The sequence below is a fragment of the Colias philodice genome, chromosome 1, assembly GCF_061535455.1.
Source record: "Colias philodice isolate Cphi_HAF_F1 chromosome 1, ilColPhil1 Martin Lab GWU primary, whole genome shotgun sequence".
Taxonomy (NCBI): Eukaryota; Metazoa; Arthropoda; class Insecta; order Lepidoptera; family Pieridae; genus Colias; species Colias philodice.
This window is the reverse complement of record NC_143086.1, coordinates 16,444,215-16,466,911: the sequence shown is the minus strand read 5'-3', so window position 1 is coordinate 16,466,911 and position 22,697 is coordinate 16,444,215. Positions and strand designations below refer to the sequence as shown.

General features: G+C 35.0%; 2 protein-coding genes across 4 annotated transcripts in view; one reads left to right on the top strand and one right to left on the bottom strand.

Moving 5' to 3' along the window:
• Positions 1 to 22,697, top strand: part of LOC149491550 (uncharacterized) — a 135,492-nt gene that overhangs the window by 30,457 nt on the left and 82,338 nt on the right. For all 3 annotated transcript variants that reach the window (XM_089695233.1, XM_089695237.1, XM_089695225.1), the window contains exons 3-4: positions 7,252 to 7,433; positions 19,677 to 19,740. In XM_089695233.1, the coding sequence (XP_089551359.1) occupies positions 7,252 to 7,433; positions 19,677 to 19,740 (246 nt within the window). The remainder of the gene's footprint in view (positions 1 to 7,251; positions 7,434 to 19,676; positions 19,741 to 22,697) is intronic.
• On the bottom strand, positions 8,861 to 11,495 carry LOC149491551 (uncharacterized). Its single transcript, XM_089695171.1, has 2 exons — positions 11,263 to 11,495; positions 8,861 to 11,168 (listed from the first exon to the last, which is right to left on the bottom strand). Exon 2 carries the CDS (start codon positions 11,093 to 11,095, stop codon positions 9,962 to 9,964), a length of 1,134 nt encoding a protein of 377 aa, XP_089551297.1. The 5' UTR covers positions 11,096 to 11,168; positions 11,263 to 11,495; the 3' UTR covers positions 8,861 to 9,961.

Genomic DNA, 22,697 nt, shown 5'->3' with positions numbered 1-22,697 from the left:
TATGCTTTCCTTGCGGTGTTTTGGTTTATGCTTTTGAATTATAGATTTTTATGCACAATTTATTCACTGTTTCATAAGGTGTTTGGAATATTGTTTGCAATCATTTGTAAGATATACCTACTCTGATAGATAAAAGGCAGAGAACAAATTGGCTCATGTTTTTTTTTCTATTCTTTAAAAAATCCATACTAATATTATAAATGCGAAAGTAACTCTGTCTGTCTGTTACTCAATCACGCTTAAACTACTGAACCAATTTTCATGAAATTTGGTATGGAGATATTTTAATACCAGAGAAAGGACATTAAGCTACATTATCACCTGTAATCATTGTTTATAAACATTAATTTGTATTGTGTTTAGGTGCATAGATACGTTTTATTGAAAGTCATGGTAACATGTTCAATGTTCATATTTTTTATATCAACTATTAAAAAATGGTTAAACTTCAACTTTAAGGACGACATCAAAACCAAAATGTATAATATCAGGTTTACAAAGCAAAAGTATCTTAGCAGAAATTTGAGGTATTTCAAGTGAAATAGTTAAAGAGTGTGTGTTAAGCTTTTACATGAGCCGTGCGGACGGCAGGACGGTTTTCCCAGAAGTATCTCCCGAGTGTTTGGCCCATGAGCGTCCTTTGCTTGTAATTAATGACATTTGAGGCTAAGGGCACACTCGCTGTGATCAGCCTTTAACATATCTATATTAGTGATGCAACGAATACGAATACAAATATTCGTATTCGCCGAATAGTAGACATTTACCGAATATTCGTATTCGGCGAATATACGAATATTTAAAAACGAATATTTTTGTACGCAACTCTATTTACTACAGATTTAAAATTCGCGCGTAAAAATATGACGTGTACAGAGACTGCTGATCTACTGGCCTTTTGGCGAGAAGATGTCCATTTCCCAAGTCAAAAAAAAAAGTCGCCCAAAAATATTTTTCACTGAAGCCATGTACAGTCGCTTCGGAAAGACTTTTCAACGGCTGGAAACATCCAGACTGAAAAAAAATCGCCTAAAACCAGAAAATCTACGAATTTTATGTTTTTTAAATAAAAATTTGCCTATTGTAAATTTTAATTATTAGAAGAGTAAACATTCATTAAATAAATAAGTCTTTTATTGCCAGGGCGAGATATTCGTATTCGTATTCGGATTCGCCGAATAGTAGGTTTGATATTCGTATTCGTATTCGTAAAAGTAGTATTCGTTGCATCACTAATCTATATGTTAGTAATAACTGTGTTTACCTGTAAACGTTCTTCTGTAAACGAGGTGTTATGCTTTACGTGATTGAAATAAAACGTTTTGTTTTGTCGATGTGATATATGTAATGCTTTTATTAAAACGTAGTTAAAACTTATACGACCTTTATAATACTAGTGTGAATGAATGCATTTAATTTTTAAAGCCATTCGTGAAAATTGATTGTTATTCAATTTATTTGAAGTAATACAAGCGAAAATAATCCATTCGGAAGCACTCGGTGGCGTGCGATCGAGCCGACGGGCCTTTTAATTTCGGTAACAATGCAATCAATCGGATGACAGGGCTGAAAGATTAAAAGCTTGTTTTGGGCTCTTTCAATTTATGCGTTTCGTATCGGACCGCTACAGTGCCGAAGCGGTGCGTTTGTCGTACGGCGCACGGCCGGTCGTTTGTTTTCATACAAAATGCACGGTGCGGCAACAGTGCGGCAACAGTGCGGCGTCCGTACCGCGAACGCTCGACAGCAGGACGGCAACGTCGCAAGTCCCATAGGGATGTCGGAATTGCAATAAAGTATCGATATATATCGTATCGATGTTTTTTGAAAATATATCAATATCGATATTGATATTTTTATTACAAAATATCGATATATCGGTATGATTTGTCATTTGACAGAGAATATTCGTGCTCTAAAAATTAATTTTTTGGTCTAATCTAATTCAATCATCTTACATTTCTACGGGTACTCAAGTACAGAAATACGCGCGTTTTGAGGTTATAATGTATAAGTCAGTCGTGGTAATTATACGGACGGGCAGTTGAAATTGAAATTGACTAACAGAGTTGCCAACTTAAAAACCAAACTATAAATTTAAAACAGCACTAGCATACAAACGCACGGCAGTCAGATACGCTTTCAATTTCAGCGTTTGGTAACGGACTGCTACCGTACTGCAACGGCACGGCAGCGGGTTATAACTAGCGGCACGGAAAACGTGCGGCAGCGGTCCGATACGAAACGCATAAATTGAAAGAGCCCTTTGTATAGTTTTGTACGGAATTTGACGGACGGCGTGTCGCTCTCAGATACCGCTTTGGGTAAATAAACAAATTGCTCGTCTTCAGCGCGCAACTCATAATGAATATGAAGTGGCGAATTATCAGTTGCGTTGTGATCGTGTATGCTTAGTAAAGCGTATATGCCTGGAGCGTATATGCTCTGGGAATGTGACGTTTATACGCAAGAGTAATCTAGAAAATCGTCTATATTACGTCTATAGACGATTTTCTAGCGACGTTCTCATTAAGGGTAAATGTATCGGAATGTAAGACCAGCCATGTGTTAGATTCGGTGCATTCTTTCAGTTGAAACGCATAATGCTGTATGTTGTATTTCTTGTTTATTAAAAAACTTAATAAATTATAATTATATTTTGGACCGACGTTATTATTATCTTATTTAAATAGGTATGTAAATTTCGAAATTTTCTAGAAAAATATAACATTGTTTGAAGGAAAATATAAAAACTTTTCCCTTTTGATTGACAAAACATGGGCGGAAATTTTAAAATATGTTCTGATTGACGTCTTTCTGTCACCATCCGTTGACGCCGCTGTGTTCTTGAAAATCTATTTATAATAATTAGAGACTCGGTGTTTTGTGAATTATTCTCAATACGTTTTCACCTAAGGTTTTCACAAAGTTATTTTTTTCACGTTTATATTGTAATTATCTTTTGCTGTAATTTGTTATATTATGTATATAACAGCTATTTGCAATGTGATTTGTGAATATAATTCGTATTTCAAATTTCAAACAAATATTAGTCCATATTTGCTAGAAATAATAGGAGAAAATTACCTTTGTTACGTTTAATAATCTGAATGTGAATTCACTAATGAATACGATTCATTAGTGAGACCAACAGGTACATTAACTCCTCGTCTAAAGCTCAGACCATTATGTATGTAATAACTCAACTATTGAAATAATATTCTTTTTACGTAGTTTTTTAAAAAGGTCTCTTTATGCAACTTCATTTATTTTGATCTACTTAAGATTACGTTTTTTCGAACAATAAATGTAATAAATTGATTCAAATTGGGATGTGATGTAGGTATTACCTACTCTTTAAGACTATGCAAGCGTAGGTATGCTCTGTAAAAAGTAGATCTGAATATGAAATGTTTTTTTTTTGAGAACCATTGTATTTATACATATGTTATTACTTCCTCATTTACGAAAGTTCATACTTATTAAAAACGTGATTGAATTATTTGATATAGCGGATGTAACATGAATTTTCAAACGAAAGTTAGAATATTGAACTATGAATGAAATTTACAATATTGGAAATACCAAATCCAGATAGAGATTAAAAACTGAAAATCTGGATTACGGAAAAATCCAAACATCGATTTGTACAAGTCCTCTGTGATAGTTTTTCCGTGAAAATATGATTTGAGTGTACCGCGTGTCCGCTGCACAAAGCCGGGATTGATGAATAAAACAATCCACCTATATGTTTTATCTGCGAGAGCATGCGAGGGTGGTACTATAAAGTTTCATCTGGTTCTGTTTATTTCATCGAATTTATGGAAGGCACTGATCGCTTCCTTTAAACTGGATTGTAAGCCAGATTACCTCTCCTTTGTAGAACTACCCCCAGTATTTGTGTTTAATAAGTGTAAAAATTCCAATTCCCGTAAAGGTTTCCTTAGAAATATTTTCCCACCCGCTATATTTCCCCCCCGACTCGGAACCATCGAGAGCTTTTACGGCTACATTAATATTGATGTTATTCGTCTAACACAGTCACGTATTACTAGCAATTATAACTCGGGACCTTATATAGATCGACTTCTCATAGCTACACTGTGAGCAAAAAATTAGACGCAAAAGGCAAAGCGAGCTTACGACAACTCCTCGAGAGAAGTCGGATACTACTTAGTGCTGCACTGTGCACTTTGTATGAGTTGCGCTGCTTTGTGAAACAGTATACTATTTAATATAAAAATTTACTTTTGTTAAAATAATATACTTAGGTACATATTTTCATAAACTTCTCTGCTGTAATAACATGTTTCGGTTGTTGATTTAACTATAAATTGACCTCGTTCATTACATTTAATGAAAATTCGATATCATCAGTGCCGAACATGTTCGAGCGGGTCGCGAGGTAAATAATTTTGATACGTAAATGCTAAAATATGAACTGCGGAGTAAACTAACTAGCGATCAATTAAATACACGTATTCGATAATAAATTAACAGCGGTAAATAGTGTACAAACGAAACACTGATTAATTCGAAACGTATCGATTGTAACATTCTAACGTACATTCTCTTAATTATCTAGCCGTGATAGCAGTGTGTAGTAGTGTTTGTTTGTGTGCAGTTGGCGCGAGTCATACAAGCTTTTACTGGCTTTCTTATCAACGATCGGTAAACACTGTGTGATAAATAGCATTCTGCTTCGCGCTGCGAGTCGCGCCTCGCCCGCCGCCCGCCGGCCCGCCGCCCGCAGCCCGCCGCCCGACGCCTGCCGTGCACCCGCCACCCGCCGCGCACCCGCCAACTGATATGATTTCATATAAATAAATAAATAATAAATAAATATTTAGGACATTATTACACAAATCGACCTAGTCCCACAGTAAGCTCAATTAAGGCTTGTGTTGTGGGTACTAGGCGACCATAAATATAATATTTAATAAATACATATATAGATAATAACACCCAGACCCAAGAACAAATAATTGAGTTCATCACACAAATATTTGCCCTGACCGGGGATCGAACCCGGGACCGTCGGCTCAGTAGGCAGTTACTTTACCACCGCGCCAACCGCGTCGTCAACGTCACATATGACATTCATTTGTATTAAACTGTTCGTTTACTAGGTACATACCTACGTGTATCGATTATAGCTAAATTATGATTCACGCAAGTGTCGCTGTGTAGTTATTTATGTGTTGGGTGGATTGTTTTGACTAAAGATTTAATGCATTCTAGTAATAATATTTACTTTAATAATAATAATAACAAGTTGTGTTTCACTTTGCTATAACACACGCGGAACTTTGTTTTGTTTTATTTTAAGACGGCAATGACTCATTCAAATAAATTGTCTCTCTTTCTTCTCACTGAGTTTCCCTTATCATCAGGCGAAGTGTTTTCTTTATCCTTAAATTAAAGATTACGTTCATATAATTAAATACTTTTAACTGTTCACATTATTCATTACACTTTATACGAGTAAGAAAGTAAACCACAAACTGAAAACAAACTTAAATCCTAGTTTCAATCCCTTTAATAATAAAATAACACTTATTCACGTCTACCTCATTAACCAAAAGAAAAGCGATCGGTTTGTTCGACTCTCAATACATTTCCCCGCTCAGATGTAATTACACATTTAATAAGAGCCGTGACGGTAACGAATGCAATTCTTTTCTTGAACAGTAATTTTCCTTTATCGGCATCAGTTGGTGGCGAGGCAGGTCTGTGTTAGTTCCTATGTGATATATTCTTGTGTTTTATTATACGTGATAGTTCGGTTTCGAGAATGCCAGGTACTTAAATCAGTCGTGCTGTCGATTTGCTTAAGTTTTTGTAATAAAGTCTAGTGTGAACAAATTAGACGCATTTATAAACGGGTTGTTGTTTTGTTTTCAAGGATGCTTTTCTTCAATAATACTGTTTGTTTTTGTTGTTATTGTTTTTTGTGTGTTTGTGATATTAGTTCATTTATTATTTAAGTTACTACAGTAAAATTTAAAGTGTATTACAAGGTTTAACATCTTACAATTTAGATTTAGTTAGAGTGTGTTTGCAATTGTAAGAGGCACTCGAGTTTATTATTGAGTTACAATCTCAGCCACTTCGAACATAAATTTCCTAGGCTATGAATCGCGCTAATTAATATGTTATCTAAACTGAACTGCGGATTGAGAGTTAGAGACTTTCTATAGACGTCCGAACTCAGCAAATAGACGATGGTCCGAAACTTGGACGAGCTGCAACTGAATTGAATTAAAATGGAAGTTAAAACAAGCTGCGCTCTTGTGTGTTTTGTGGAATAGATGAATATACAGTGACGTTCTTAGTTCTCAATGTTTGTAGCAGTTGGCTGGAACTAGAAATTTAATTATTATATTGCTCGGTGAGAAATCCAAACAATCCAAACATTCGGACAGATAAATAATCCGACAAAATTTAGATTCTATATTATCAAGCTTTAGCTGTGTCCGCGGTTTTACCTTGATTTGCTTTTATTATGGTCGTAGCCTGATGATATAAATTATAGCCCATAGCCTTCCTCGATAATTGGACTATCTAACAGTAAAGTAATTGTTCAAATCGGGGTACTTGAGATTAGCTTTATAATATTGGTATATCAATATAACATATTATATAACATATAATATATTAAATCAACACACTCCTATGATCTCCAAGCTACCTCCAAGTTTCGCTGTGTTGTGACTTACACAACTTATGATATACAATTTACAATGGCGTATCAATGCGGCCAAACATCTGTACACGTGCGACGTATCACGGCAACTGTTAGCTTGTTAGAGAACTACACAACTCTGGAACTTGCACAACTTCTAATGTGATACCTTGACGTGTGTATAATTGTCGTTAGAGATGTTTTGTAGCGCCAAACTTCGAATATGGTTTTGAGAAGCGTTAAATTTGATAATTTGTGAACTCCAGATACATGATAAATATCCCTCAGTTATTTTAAATTAAGCAGTTTGTTCCATTTGAGACAGGCACCTGTAACACTTATGCATTATAGAGGTACCTTATCATTTGTTTCCTCAGCATATTTGTTCGTGAGTTTAACTTTAAAAAAATCTTTCTAGAGAGCTGGCAACACACCCGCATTGCCTCTTATGTTGTTGGTGTTTAAGAACACTTTCCATCAAGTGATATCCTGCTGAAGCCAGGACAATACAAACATATTAATGTAACGTATCTCTACTTGTATCTAACCAGTAATTATTATTACAGTTCAAGTGGAGCAACCTCGACGCCACGCCATGGATCCCGGCGAGCTAGATGACATGGCGCGGCGGCTGGTGCGCACCGGCCGCTTCCTCACCATGCACAAGCGGCGCAAGAAGCGGCTCCTCACGCGCTCCCTCTGCCAGGAGACGGGGCTGCTTGACGACCTGCTCCTCGGACAAGTCAAGGCAAGTGGACACAGTGACTGACGAATGAACCGCGCTCGTATGTAGTCGTTCATGTAAGTCGATATTTCGCAACGCGTTTTTTTTATCGATACGATGCGATGCGGCGATGGTATTTTGTTGTGCAGCGAAGGTTTTGATTATTGTGTGTCTTGCGTTGGTGGGATGGGTTTTGTTTTACTTTAGTCTTGTTTTCTTTTCTTTATTTCATATCAATTGATATCTACCTAAGCGCTCATTATCTAGGCTGGGTAAAACCTGTAGACATCCAAGGAATCCTATGATATACAAATCATTTGATATATGAACTGTATATTTGTTAAATTTTATCCAAAATTATTGTGCAGGTTTGCTTCATTTAATATTTAAGCTATCTGATATTGCATTGTAATTAGGTACATGTGTTTTTTTTAGTTATTGATTAAACTAATAGAAGCTATGCATAAAACATTTTTGTTAATTGCTCATTATTGTTATGAAGCGTTTTAAATTGTTTAGTTTAAAGCTGTTCATTTTCCTATGAAATGTTTTTAATTATTAATTATTTATTTTTTACTTATTCATTTAAATCCTCTTAATTGTTTGTGCTGTTTGTTTTTTGCAGCTTTTAGTTATTTAAAATATTATAAATTCCGCTTCCAAATTATCTTTTCCTGGAGCATATTTTATATTAAAATCATACTGTGATAGGTAGTATGTCAAGTCGCCTAATTCTTCATCTGTTCTCGCTTTCAAATTCATATGTTCTAGTGGTTTATGGTCTGAATAAACTGTAAATGATTTTCCTATCAGCCAGTACTGCCAGTATCGCACTGCTTCTTTGATAGCCAAGCACTCTAAATATATCGCTTTTTTTTTCTTTTGGGCTCCATTAAGTTTCTTAGAAAAATAAGCTACTGGTTTTTCTTTTCCATCTAACTGCGTCTGTTTCAAAATAGCTCCAACACCCTGAATAGAAGCATCTGTGTAAATATTAATCGGTAAATCTTTATCAAAAATTTCTAGCACTGGTTGAGAGCATAGGAGACTTTTTATTTTCTCAAATGCTTTCTGACATTCATCAGACCAAATAAATGGTTGATTTTTCCTAAGTAAATTATGCAACGGATCTAATATTATCGCACTTCCTGGTATATATTCATTATAAAAATTGATTTTTCCTAGAAACTGTCTTACATTTTTCTGAGTTTTAGGAGTAGGGAAATTCCTTATCGAAATCAGATTATCTTTCACTGGTTTAATAGAATTATTTTGAATTATATGACCTAGGTATTTTACAGAGTTTGATGCAAATGTACACTTTTTAAATTTTAATCTGAATCCTTCTGTTTTTATGGCTTCAAACAGCTGTGTTAGGTGATGGATATGTTCGTCAAAAGATTTTGAAAATATCAAAATGTCATCTATGTAATTTACAGCAAAATCTGTGAGTCTGTATTTTCTTAGTATGTTACTTAATATCCTTTGGAAAATTGCTGGTGCAGTTTTTAGACCAAACGGGAGACAAGTCCACTGGAAGTGTCCTTCTTGTGTTACAAATCCTGTCTTCTTCCTGTCTTCTATTCTCAAAGGGATAGACCAGAATGCAGAGTTTATGTCAAGTGTTGAATAAAAATTGCAATTTCTTGTCTTAGTTATTAAATCTTCTATTAGCGGAAATGGTTGGGCTTCTGGTACTACAATCTTGTTTAAATCTCTGAAGTCTATACATAGCCTTGATTTTTTATTTTCTTCTTTTTTAAATGCCAATGTGACAGGTGCAGCAAATGGGCTGTAGGATTCTTCTATAAGTGTATTATCCAATAATTTACCTATTTGCTCTTCTATTTCTCTTTTGTCTTCGACAGTGCATCTGTAGGGCCTTTTATTGCAATATGTGTCTACTAACAAATCTATTCTGGCTTCATAGCCGTTAACAGTTCCAACATCATATTTATTCTTTGCAAAAACTGTGTTATATTTATTAATCAATTTATTTATTTCCGCTTTCTGATATTCATTTAAATTGTTAGTATTTATTTCAAAATCCTCTTCTTTTACATTTTCATTAAAATTAATCCTATATTCTTTCTTTATATTTTTGTTTTCTATTATTTCATTAGAAGCTTCTTCCACTTTCTTTTGTTTTTTTCTCTTAGTATTTATTTGTATATTTGTATCAATATCTTCTACTTGTTCTTCATTCAAGTTTAGTTTTTGGGTAATTTTTAAGTCCTCATTTTGTATTAACTTGAACTTCTTTATCATGTCTAATCCAATCAAAAAATCATATTTGAAGTTTTGTTCATCTATAATGTATACTTTGACATTTTCTTCTATTTTAAATATTTTAATTTTTAAGTTTGTCAAACCACTTGCCTTTTTGACACCATTAATTGTTACTAAATTTGCTTTGTTCAAACTGTTTCCTTTGCCTTTTAGTTTTAATAATTTTGAATTAATTAGAGAAACATTTGAACCCGAATCATATATTCCATCAATTGCTAATGTATCATTTATTAACAGTTTGACATTTATTAACGGTGTCACTATTAGTTTTTTTGTTCCGTTTCATGTAATTCTGCTTCTATCACTGAGTTATTTATATGTTTTATGTTTTTCTCTTTTGTTTTATCATCTTCTCTTGTTTTAAACCAACAGGCAGATTCGGGGTGATAGCGAATTCCCTTTTTTAACATTTCACAAATTTTACATGGGGTTTTATCTTCGTTTTTATAGTTGCCTTTTAAGTTTCCATATTTTCTATAGTTAGAATAATTCTTTTTGTTTTCCAAATGTTCAAACTTTCTCAGTTCATTGAAAAGATCTATTGTATCTTTCAATGTTTCCCTATCAATCCTGTTAAGTACATGTTCTGGCAAACCAGCCGCAATAAGGTCTATTAGGGTACCTGAATCCATTGTTTTCCTTATCTCGAGTAAAAGTTTTTCCTTTTTCACTGCATAGTCTAGTAAAGATCCTGATTGATACTTGAACGATAAAGCATACTTGCTAGATGTCCAACCTTTATTGGCATAGGTTTGCAAGAAACTTGATTTCCATTTTGACCATTCGGAGTGTATACTTAACTTTATCATCATGGAAGAATACCAATCAATGCATGATTTTTCTAAAAATAGTCGGAAGATTTCAATTTTTTCTTCATCTTTTATTATATCAAACCTTGTACATTCTTTTTCAAATACATTCATCCACTCATATGCACTTGAGTTTCTTCCGTCAAACTTTTCAATAACAAATCTCTCGGCTAACTTTTTTACGCTTTGTTTTTCTTTGTTTTGTTGATCTTCAACTAATTTTTCTAAAATTTTTATTACAGGATCTTCAGAATACTTTTTACTCTCAAAAGATAATTGTTCTTGGGTACTTTCCTCTAGAAATTGGTCCTGGAAAATCATGTTGCCGTCCTCATCAACATATGTTTTCAAAATATCCTCTGTAGTTTTTATCCAAACATTTCTGGTTTGATATCGTTTTTTTAATGTATTTTTCACAGTGGTGAAGCTTTTCGAGGCTAAGATATGTTTATGAAACGATATTGTTTGATATTCTTCAGGGATTAAGTAGACTCTGTCATCTTGCGTGGCAATTGAGGTTATGGCAATAAAGTTTGACTTTCCATCTGTTGTTGGTTTTACTTGGAACATAAATTTTAATTTTTCCATCTTCTTACAATAAATGTTGTTTTATAAGGTATTTTCCCAAGTTTTGGGCGACACAAAACACAATTGAGTTTCTCTGTAAATAAAGTTTTTATTGTAATTAGTTTACATAGTTCACATTTAGTATTCATTAGTTCAATTTCACATTTAGTATTAACACAAGATCGTACCTGTAAATAAAGAAACAACATTTAATGTTTATAATTGTGTCGTTTCTTAATTAAATCACAATAAAGGATCAATAGTAATTTTATCCACAATGACGAGCGCTTTTTGTGAGATCCATAGATTACCTTCAAGTTTTCTTTACCACAGATTAGACTCAAACATAGAATTATAAACTGTTTTGATGTTTCGGTCAGATTGCGCGGGAATTCAAATTAATGAAAAATATATTTTTCATTACATATAAATATTTTTAAATGAAGAAATGTTCGCTCTAGGGCTCTCTCTCAAAGCTCGTTGTCATCTTAGATATTATTTTGTTTCGCCTGTTCCATAGTAAATTAGCGAGAGTACAACGTCGGTGTCTTGTTTTGAATTTTTCGCAACAATGGAAAATCCTTTGGCCACATTTTATAAAACTTTTAAGACGAGACGAAACAAAGGAAAACGCGAATCGTCACGGTTCATTCTATTCGCTTTGGTCATTACGCTGTCCTTCGATAAGTCGGCTGTCAAATTTTAATGTCATTTGTTAGTATTCATGAGGTGGCATGGGCCACGGGCATGTGCGGCTTGTTAACGTCGCCAGCGGAGATGCGACTCAAGGCGACGGCCGACGCTCACCGGCTTCTTACAGTTTAGTGCGGGATATGATAGAGATAAACACGCGGGCGCCGCTATGATAAGTAACATACGCTCCCAATAATAACAGCCGCTATACATAAAAGTAGATCTATTGAGAATCCGAAATGAGTTCATATTGAGGACGGAATATTAGCATGCGATTAGGATTGGGCTAATATTGGAAAGAGTGTAGTGTGTATCAGCCCTGAATATAATTTTATCATGTTATCCATTAGAAATTTTATGCAAGTTTTTAATGCGCTTAATGTTTATATTAATTCCATTAAAATATTTCACACTGAAATTCTAACTCGACGTAGTAAAGCGGATTAAAATCGTGAATAGTATTTACGTACTATAAAGAGTTTTGTTTTTAATCCTATTTGAGTATTAACGTGTGAAAAGTACTTAATACGATACAATATGAATAAATAAGAGGATTTATTAAGATTAATTTGTGAGTTATAGATTTGAATAGTCACTAAATAAATAGAAGGGTTAAACTTGTGAATACTTTCGCTGTATCAATTAGGCGTTGGCGCATACCTGTCCATTGTTAACATTATCAAAAGTAGCGGCAGAGAAGTGCATCAATGAAGCCATTAGCAGTAAAGCGCAAGATATATTTGTTTACGCGGCTGCGGCCAAAGCGCGAATATTACTGATCGTTCGCGTAAATTAACCGTAGCGCTTATAGTCCATTGAATAAAAAGTTCTAGAGTGCGTGAGTTAGTAACGTAAGATGTTTTTTCGGAAACATGTCAAGAGTCCCTAGGTAATAAACATACTAAAACCCCGGGACACTAGGAGGAGCCCCGGAGTGGGGGGAGGGGGGAAATGGGACCATTTTTTCATTTTTCGATTAAATCTCAAAAACGGTACATGTTAGAGAAAAACTTTCAAGGAAAAGTTGAAAGGCAATAAAATTATCTACAAGTTGTACCTCAATCATTTTTTCCTATATCCTACCGTTTCTGAGCTATACGCAGTAAAAAATGATTTTGGCTCAAACAATTTCCCCATACTACACATCAATCGATCAAAAAATATTTCTTTCTTCCAAAAAACTCAAATGTGTAACTTGTAATAGATTGCTCTTAATTAGGTCTATAATTGGTAAAATAAACACATTCCTCCATGGAAGTCTTTTGGAGGAATCGATTGTCAAAATATTATATTAGGGTAGTTTGAGTTACTGAACTTGATCTTTTTATTTTTTTCTTCCAAAAAACTCAAAATTGCAACTTGTGACCGGTACAGATAGATTGCTCATAATTAGGTCTATCATTGATAAAAATACCAGATTCCACGACGGAGGCGTTTACGGGGAATTGAATTTTGATTAGGGTAGTTACTGAACTTGATCTTTTTATTTTTTTCTTCCAAAAAACTCAAAAGTGCAACTTGTGACCGGTACTGATAGATGACTCTTAATTAGGTCTATAATTGGTAAAATAAACACATTTCTCCATGGAAGCCTTTACGAGGAATCGATTGTTAAAATATTATATTAGGGTAGTTTGAGTTACTGAACTTGATCTTTTTATTTTTTTCTTCCAAAAAACTCAAAAGTGCAACTTGTGACCGGTACTGATAGATTGCTCTTAATTAGGTCTATAATTGGTAAAATAAACACATTCCTCCATGGAAGACTTTAGGAGGAATCGATTGTCAAAATATTATATTAGGGCAGTTTGAGTTACTGAACTTGATCTTTTTATTTTTTTCTTCCAAAAAACTCAAAACAACAACTTGCAACGTGCAACTTGTGACCGTTACAGATAGATTGCCCATAATTAGGTCTATCATTGATAAAAATACTAGATTCCACCACGGAGGCGTTTACGGGGAATTGAATTTTATTAGGGTAGTTACGATACTTGAACTTTTTATTTTTTTTCTTCCAAAAAACTCAAAAGTGCAACTTGTGACTAGTACCGATAGATTGCTCATAATTAGGTCTATCATTGATAAAAAAACCAGATTCCACCATGGAGGCGTTTACGGGGAATTGAATTTTATTAGTGTAGTTAGTTAAAAAGTTCAAGTATCGTAACTACCCTAATAAAATTCAATACCTCCTAAACGCCTCCATGGTGGAATCTGGTTTTTTTTATCAATGATAGACCTAATTATGAGCAATCTATCGGTGTCGGTCACAAGTTGCACTTTTGAGTTTTTTCGAAGAAAAAAAATAAAAAGTTCAAGTATCGTAACTACCCTAATAAAATTCAATTCCCCGTAAACGCCTCCGTGGTGGAATCTAGTATTTTTATCAATGATAGACCTAATTATGAGCAATTTATCTGTACCGGTCACAAGTTGCACTTTTGAGTTTTTTGGAAGAAAAAAATAAAAAGATCAAGTTCAGTAACTCAAACTACCCTAATATAATATTTTGACAATCGATTCCTCCTAAAGGCTTCCATGGAGGAATGTGTTTATTTTACCGATTATAGACCTAATTATGAGCAATCTATCAGTACCGGTCACAAGTTGCACATTTGAGTTTTTTGGAAGAAATAAATATTTTTTGATCGATTGACGTGTAGTATGGGGAAATTGTTTGAGCCAAAATCATTTTTTACTGCGTATAGCTCAGAAACGGTAGGATATAGGAAAAAATGATTGAGGTACAACTTGTAGATAATTTTATGGCCTTTCAACTTTTGCTTGAAAGTTTTTCTCTAACATGTACCGTTTTTGAGATTTAAGCGAAAAATGAAAAAATGGTCCCATTTCCCCCCTCCCCCCACTCCGGGGCTCCTCCTAGTGTCCCGGGGTTTTAGTATGTTTATTACCTAGGGACTCTTGACATGTTTCCGAAGAAACATCTTACGTTACTAACTCACGCACTCTAGACCCCCCTTGGAGGGACTCATTCGATGGACTATTAGCTTATTTTCATAAGAATAAAGCGTCACGAAACACCATTAATAATACGAACTATTTATGTGTTTACTACCGAATTGGTCATAGTAGTGATGTGACGAACTATCGTACGATATTTTAATATTTTATAAATTTTATTTCAACACATCTTTTATGAAACATGCAGAAAGCAGATTATGGTAATCCGATTAACACTCGCGAATACAATAGTCAATAATGGATAGATTTGTTTTTATATTTTAGTATTTTATTAAATAATTTATTTGCTACATTAATGTAGTTTCCCACATTTCATGCTTATGAAATGTATTGTTGTGTATGTTCACTCGACGTTTCCGAAACATGGTTAGGTTCCGCTTGCGTCCATGTTTTAGCTGCCTCATTCAGGGCTTACAGTTTACACGATATTCCGACCCAACTGGCGCACAATATTCTCACAAGTGGAGACGGCCCGAGGTAACAATGCTATATTATGTGCACTAATGCAAAATGGGACAGGAACCCTGTCTCCCATTCGGTAGCCATTTCACGACTCTAAATTCTATTTACTCGAGCAAAAATTGCATTTTAAAGGCGCAAGATATCCAAAAGGAAATTGCCAAAAGAAGAATTGATTGTTAGAAAACTCGTAATTTTATGCAAAGTAAGGAAGCTTCGCTAGATTCGACGTAGAATAAATATTATAGAAGTAATATCTAGGTTTCAAAGAATTGAATGATTCCTTGCCTCGGCTTCAATTGATTTCTAAAATTGGACTTTTATGTCGCGTCTTCTGATTTAAGTTTCCCTTCCATATTTTCGTAAATTTCAACTGTATGTCCGTTATTAATTTAAGACCGTGATTAAGAGATTCGATCCGTCATATTATTAGCAATGGGTTTTCCGGAGCTGCTATCGAGAGATTTCTCTTGAAAGATTGACTCTATAAGATCAAATTTCCAATAAATATTTGTTTACACGCGTTATGCAAGATATTGTTGGACGCGGTTTAATTGCATTTTCATCGGTAACTCGATAATTGCGTATAAATTAATTATGGCCGCCCTGCCTTATCTATTTAAAAACAGGGTCGTTATTATAATGAAATTTGTGAGATAAGGAGATCAATAGGTGCTTTTTCTAGCTTCGTTAATTGTGTTAATAATTCTAGAACATATTTAGAAAAGAAGGTTAATATTTATACTGAGCTTTAACGTGGATTGGGCAAACTATTAAATTTTTTAATTAAAATATTTTATGGTAAACAATGGTAAATTTGATTAAATGTTATAATCAATTATTGCGAAACAATATGCAGTAATTTAATAAACTGTTAATTATTTTACGTTAATACATGTATAAATACAAAATTCCCAACATGAGTAATTCAATTTATTATTGCTGGGAAATATGCAACATTTTGAGGGCTTTTCATATTGAAATACATTAAATTTTATCGGAAACTGGATGTTATATTAAATAAATTCACGGAATTCCTGTGTCGGAATGTGCGTGCATAATGAAATTATATTTTATGTTTTGTTTCGAGTCCAAAATGTAAGCGGTAAAATGCGATAATTTCGTGTCACACATCACTACTTTCGTGAGGAAGCCGGCACATTAGCGTACAATGTTGTCGACTATGGCGATGCGTTGAGCACTCAAACCACACAAATGAAACCTCTATTTCGTGGCGTATAGAGGCGCTTTTCCCACATCAAACGGTCCAGGGTTGTTGACAAAAGCAGGAATAATTTCACGATGCATTTTGGTCATTGATAGAGCGCCAAGTCTAGCTGTGTGTGCCAATCGTATCTCCGTAAGGCCGTTGACATTCGCTTGTGTTTTGATATCGATGCGAATATTATTTTTAGCTCTTTCTATTTGGGTTTTAGTTTAAGTAGTTTTTAGTTTAAATACTCACAAATGTATGGATTTTTATATATATATTCTAAGGCGCGGGACATAAACAAGCGGCGCGGCGCGCCGCGGGCGCGCCGGGAGCGCGCCGCGGGCGCGCTGCCGGCGTGCATCGGGTGCGCTATTGGCATTTTGTATGAAATAATTTTGGAAAGGCGCAACCTTGGCGCAACCTTGGCACAACCGTGGCGTGCCGTCTCGACGCCTGTCCAAAATTCTTTCATACAAAATGTATAAGAAGGACGTGGTGCAAAACAGATTCAAGAGGTGCGCTTATGGCACGCCCGCGCCCGCGCCGCTTGTGTTTGACCCGCGCCTAAGGATTCTCTGAACCGACTGGATAGTTTAATCAAATCAATTTTACGTATACATCTCATATTTTATATTGTGTTGTTCTTGTTTGTAAAGGCATTTTATACAGGGTGTAATCGTTAAGTGTGCACAGGCGATTATTCCGTAACTATTACAGATATCAAAAAACTTTAAACTGATATCGAAAGTACTTAACCTAATGAGTAAAATGGCCATAATAAATTTTTAAAAATAATACGAGAAATATCTAAAAAATTAACTTTAAACCCTCCCATACATTTAGTATGAGATATGAATATCCCATGTACATGGGTTGATCCAAAAGTAATGATAATCAATATTAAACAAGGTCATTACAGTTAAAATAATTAGTTATGTATTTCTCTAGATAGTCTTCTAACTAGATAATATACTTCGATATTTTTTTTCCTTAACTTAGAAAAAAAAAACTTTGACTTCATCTACAAAAACCCCTGAAAATCGGCCATCACTTCGCTGTCGTCTTAAAAAATCGACGGTGTTTCTTGTGCCGAGGTAAGAGATTGATTAACTAGGAGCTAGATCTTACAAACAGGGTGGGTGTTCAAGCATTTTCAATGCCGATTTTTGATTGGCAGCCATCGCAACTGACGCTTTGTGATCTGGTGCGTTGTCTTGGTGAACCAACATTCAAGACCGAAGTTTGCCATGTCTCTTTTTCTTACTAACCGTCCCGCAATCTTTTAATTTGGTCTGTGTAGTAAGAGCCCTGTGTAGTAGTGGCTACCTTCTTAAAATATTCCACATTTCTTCAGCGTCCCAAAAAACTACGGCTTTAATCTATCCCACTAATTTTCACTTTGAAAATCTTCACCGTCACTTTGGAAGCTCGCATCCAGGCCATTGATTGTTTCTTGGTTTCAGCATAAACATGGTGAACCCAGGTAACGCCCATGGTCACAAATCGTGACAAAAAATTATCCTGATCTCATTAAACATTTAGAAATTCACCCTCTAAATGTCGAATCGTTGTTTCTTCTTTTCGTCGGGAAACATTCTGGCTCGCACTGTTCACATTAAAATTAATGTTAATACTTGGAAACGTGGCCTGCAGATATAATTTTTTTGTGATAACTTAGTGATTACATGAGCAAGCATAAAACATTTATTTTATATTTTTATGTGCACAGGAAATACCCAATTATCATTACTTTTGGATCAACCTATACATTTAATATGAAAGATTTTAGCTTTTTTTTTGTTTTTTTGGTTTTCTGCTTTAATTACTTCGCAAATTTGGAGGGAAGTTCATTTAGAAACTGTAAATAGACCTCCTCATTGTATTGCACAATAAGGACGTCACTTCGAAAATCTACTATGAATACAAAATGTATGGGAAATTGTATGGGAGCGTTTAATGTAACATTTTTGGTTATTTCTCGTATTATTTTTAAAAATTTATTATGGCCATTTTACTCATTAGGTTAAGTACTTTCGATATCAGTTTAAAGTTTTTTGATATCTGCAATAGTTACGGAATAATCGCTTGTGCACACTTAACGATTACACCCTGTATAATATTGATAGATAGCTCATCCCTAGGATGTAAAAGAGAAAACCATAGACTAACCGCAAACACAAACTGTACTTACAGAAAGCGCACTATTTCACGGCTTCAGTCCGATGGGAAATCTTGGACAGCCGGAACGTTAAGCCTTTTAAAATATTTTATGAAGATATAATATTAAATAGTGACATTTGGAATCACACCAGCTCAGTGCTGGCCTTGTGGTCGAGTTAACAAAAAGACTTAAAGCTTTACTTTTAAAGCTTAAATATCTATCTATTTTCACTTCACTACTGTGTGTGTATGCAGTTTATCTAAAAATATTTATGTAGGCAATATAGCAATGAATCTTCGAATGTTGAAATAAAGCAAAATAATGCTTTGCGAATATGATTTAGCGCCAGTTTCACAATCGTAAAGTAACGTCGCTTGTGTAGTAATTACCGGCCGTCTCCTTCTTTCACTTTGAATAACTTGAGACGGCATCATTTTTGTCATAGCGCCTTACTCGGTCATTGAGAAACAGGCGCGTATGTTGACGGCGCTATTACGAAGGTTTTCTTTGCCAAATCCAATCTAGCGAAGCCTTTGTCCAGAGAATTCACTTAATGAAACAATGCACAAGTTATTAATTTTTTCACTAAATCTTGCGCAGCTTTAATGGGGTCGAAATTTTGTAATATCGCCGTACATATAAGTCTAGGAGGTGACACGTGGACGTGCCGTACAATCCGCTTAAATAATGACATCGAGAGGAAATTGAAATCGTTCAGAACTACACGAACGGTGCACGAAATAAAGTAGACGTGTTCTCGATAAGTATTTTCATAAAAATATTAGAACATTCGAAAATGGAGTAGAGAGACTTCGCCTAAAAGCCTCTACTATAGATAGATACAACTTATAAATACCTTCGTGACGTGGCACAAAAGCGAGGGCACTATCCGAACTCCGTTCTTTGAAAGTTTGCACGAAGTCCAAACTTGGCACTACAATTTTAGTCATTAGCAAGTTCAATATAGTGTAGGCGAGTGAGCGGATTATACGGCTTGTCGTGTGTCGATGGTAGCGGCGCCCTTTGTCACGCAAATGAACATCGGGACAGAGTGGGCCCTGTGCGAGTGGATAACGATATCTCTTTTACAGTGCATCCTGCAGCAGTCCGTGCAGTGGAAGTTCAACGCTTTCACCTTGGAGACAGTCTCTGGCGGTGAGTGACTTATTTTTCTAAATTAGTTTTAAATTATAACATTTATTTAGTCGTTTGTTGACTTTTCTTAATGCACTAATTTAAAAAAAAATCAATGTAAAGCTTTACTATTAAATTTTTAATAGTTATCATCGTGGGTTGAAAGTTAGTTTATTATAATACATATATGACGATGTAGAGTTTTCGAAGTAAAAGCCTATTTTATTCGCTGAAGTGTCAGGGATATATTTAGATACTTCAGATGAAAATGCTTTAGGGAGTTGCAGAGGTATGATTAAGCTATATTTATCAGAACGCCTACGCCTACGATGAATGTATTTTGTTTTGTATCAAATCCATACTATAATATTATAAATGCGAAAGTAACTCTGTCTGTTACTCAATCACGCCTTAACTACTGAACCAATTTGCATGAAATTTGGTATAGAGATATTTTGTTACCCGAGAAAGGACATAGGCTACTTTTTATCCCGAGACATAGGATAGGTTTTATCCCGGAAATCCCACGGGAACGGGAACTATGCGGGTTTTTCTTTGACTGCGCGGGCGATGCCGCGGGTGGAAAGCTAGTCTCTTATAAAACATTAAGTAAGTTTTATACCTGTTGACTATTTTCCCACTTTACATTTATTTAATTTGTTAAAAATTATTGTTTGAAATTAAAATTATTGACATCAATTAAGATTTCAATCATAATTTCCCAATAACTTACTTACTTTATATAATACATAACTAATGAATGGGCTACCGACATTTCACTTTTAAGTTTAAGCTTTTGTAGTTTTTTGTAATTTTGTTTAGTTAGCCTAAACTTGTTGTGTCCTTGAAAAAAAAACCAGACCTCTTCATTTATTGTATCTTCTATTATTTATTTATACTGCGAATATTTTTTTCATTTAGACTTTAATTCTAATGATGAATAGTCATGATTATACACCGGTTTTGGAATGTTGATTCTATCGAGATGAAGCCGGCAAAAACTCGATGGTTTCTCTTTTAAGAAGCCAGTTTCTATAGAAATTAAAAAAAAAATAATTAACTGTTAACGACTGTCTTGTATGTAATTATCATATTACAGATGACACATTTTATAGATTTTTATCTTGAACAAATTAATAAATTAGCATAGCTATGAGGAAATTTGATTATTAATTCGTGTGTGATAATAATAGTTGTTTATTATAATATAGGGTGGGTATTATATTAATTAAGCTGCAGGTCCATTAATCCTATAATAATGAGATTTGACCTGATTAATTTTAAAACAATAGAACACCGCTGAATCTAGGCGAATAAACGGGTTATTGAAGACGACGACGACGACGACGTATACGTCGATTTCAAAGTGAAATAACAAAATAGCGCGAACTAACACGCAAGCGCGGGTTTGCGCGTAATTACCGTACCTACGTACTGCGTGGAATTAATATGTAATGTAATTTGTAGCACAATAGCCGTGGAATTTCATAACATCACTATGGTATTTATCGAAGTAGTGGTGAGGTATATAAATTGAGTTCTAAATAAATACACGTCTGCTAAAACGGAATGCTTCCGTGGTGTGCGTTCACGTTCATGCGTCCCGGCCGACTACGGGAGAGGTATTGTATCTTTGTGCCTGGATGTTCAATGGACCACGATATATTCTTAGTTATACTAGGAGAAAAGAATGATGCGTTAGGAGAATAGAATGATGTTCCTAAATTAACGCATGAAATTTAAGATTGAGAGGCTTATTAACGCGTCTTAGATCATATCTTTTCCTATTGCACAATGTCACTCGATTACATTCAAATTATAACAGCTCTCCAATAGGTAAGCTTACCTTTAGAGTTCGCAATGTATTTAAATAAGTAGATAATAGTACTACGTAGGTATATGAGTGTTTTCAGTGATGTATTTAAATAATGTTCTCGCATATTATAGCATTTAAATCCATTCAACAGTCTCATTGCGCGCTTCCGACAGAATGAAAGAATGTCTCGGTTTCTGTCTTCCTATTAATAAGCTCCATATTAAAGCGAGAACATATTTTCACGCTTACCTCAAAGCTACGAATGCTTTGTAGGATTCTTAACGAGCTTTTAATAAGCTTTCGCATTGTATGTGGTACTAGAAATTGCTAGGTGAGCTTTATGCAGGTTGTGTCTTAGGCGCGGGTCAAACACAAGCGGCGCGGGCGCGGGCGTGCCATAAGCGCACCTCTTGAATCTGTTTTGCACCACGTCCTTCTTATACATTTTGTATGAAAGAATTTTGGACAGGCGTCGAGACGGCACGCCACGGTTGTGCCAAGGTTGCGCCGCCTTTCCAAAATTATTTCATACAAAATGCCAATAGCGCACCCGATTGGTTAGGGAGCCAGGTGCAAATTTGGTTAACTATTTCCTCTCAAGAGATAATTCGTCAGACGCATGAGAGTATAGTATTATAAAGCCTCGTGAACGTCAGCTGGCGCTTGGTTGGGGGGGTGAGCGGTTGTAGCCTCCCACGCACATAGGAAAAAAAATACATTCATTCATTCATTTCCTCTCAGCTAAAAATTTGTCAAATTGTAGCTAACCCAATATCTCAACGAAAAAAAATAGTCAGCTGGTTACAACATGGTGTATTATACGTCAGCTGGTGTCTCGAACATGAAAGTTAAATTTAAAGAAAAATTTATTTTCCGTTATTTCCTCTCAAACAAAAATTTACCTGATGATAGCTTATATGTAACTGTGGATAAATATATATGTCAGCTGGCTGTATCTTGGTGGAAAAACCGTCAGCTGATACGGGAGGCTACAACCGCTCTTCCCCCCAACCGAGCTCCAGCTGACGTTCACGAGGCTTCATAATACTATACTTTGATGCATTTTACTAATTACCGCTTGAGAGGAACTTGGTCATAAAATCTGCTGCTGGCTCCCGGACCAGCACGCCGGCAGCGCGCCCGCGGCGCGCCGCGCCGCTTG

Coding starts and splice junctions, on each gene's coding strand:
- LOC149491551 (XM_089695171.1), bottom strand. CDS start 11,095: ATGGAAAAATTAAAATTTATGTTCCAAGTAAAACCAACAACAGATGGA.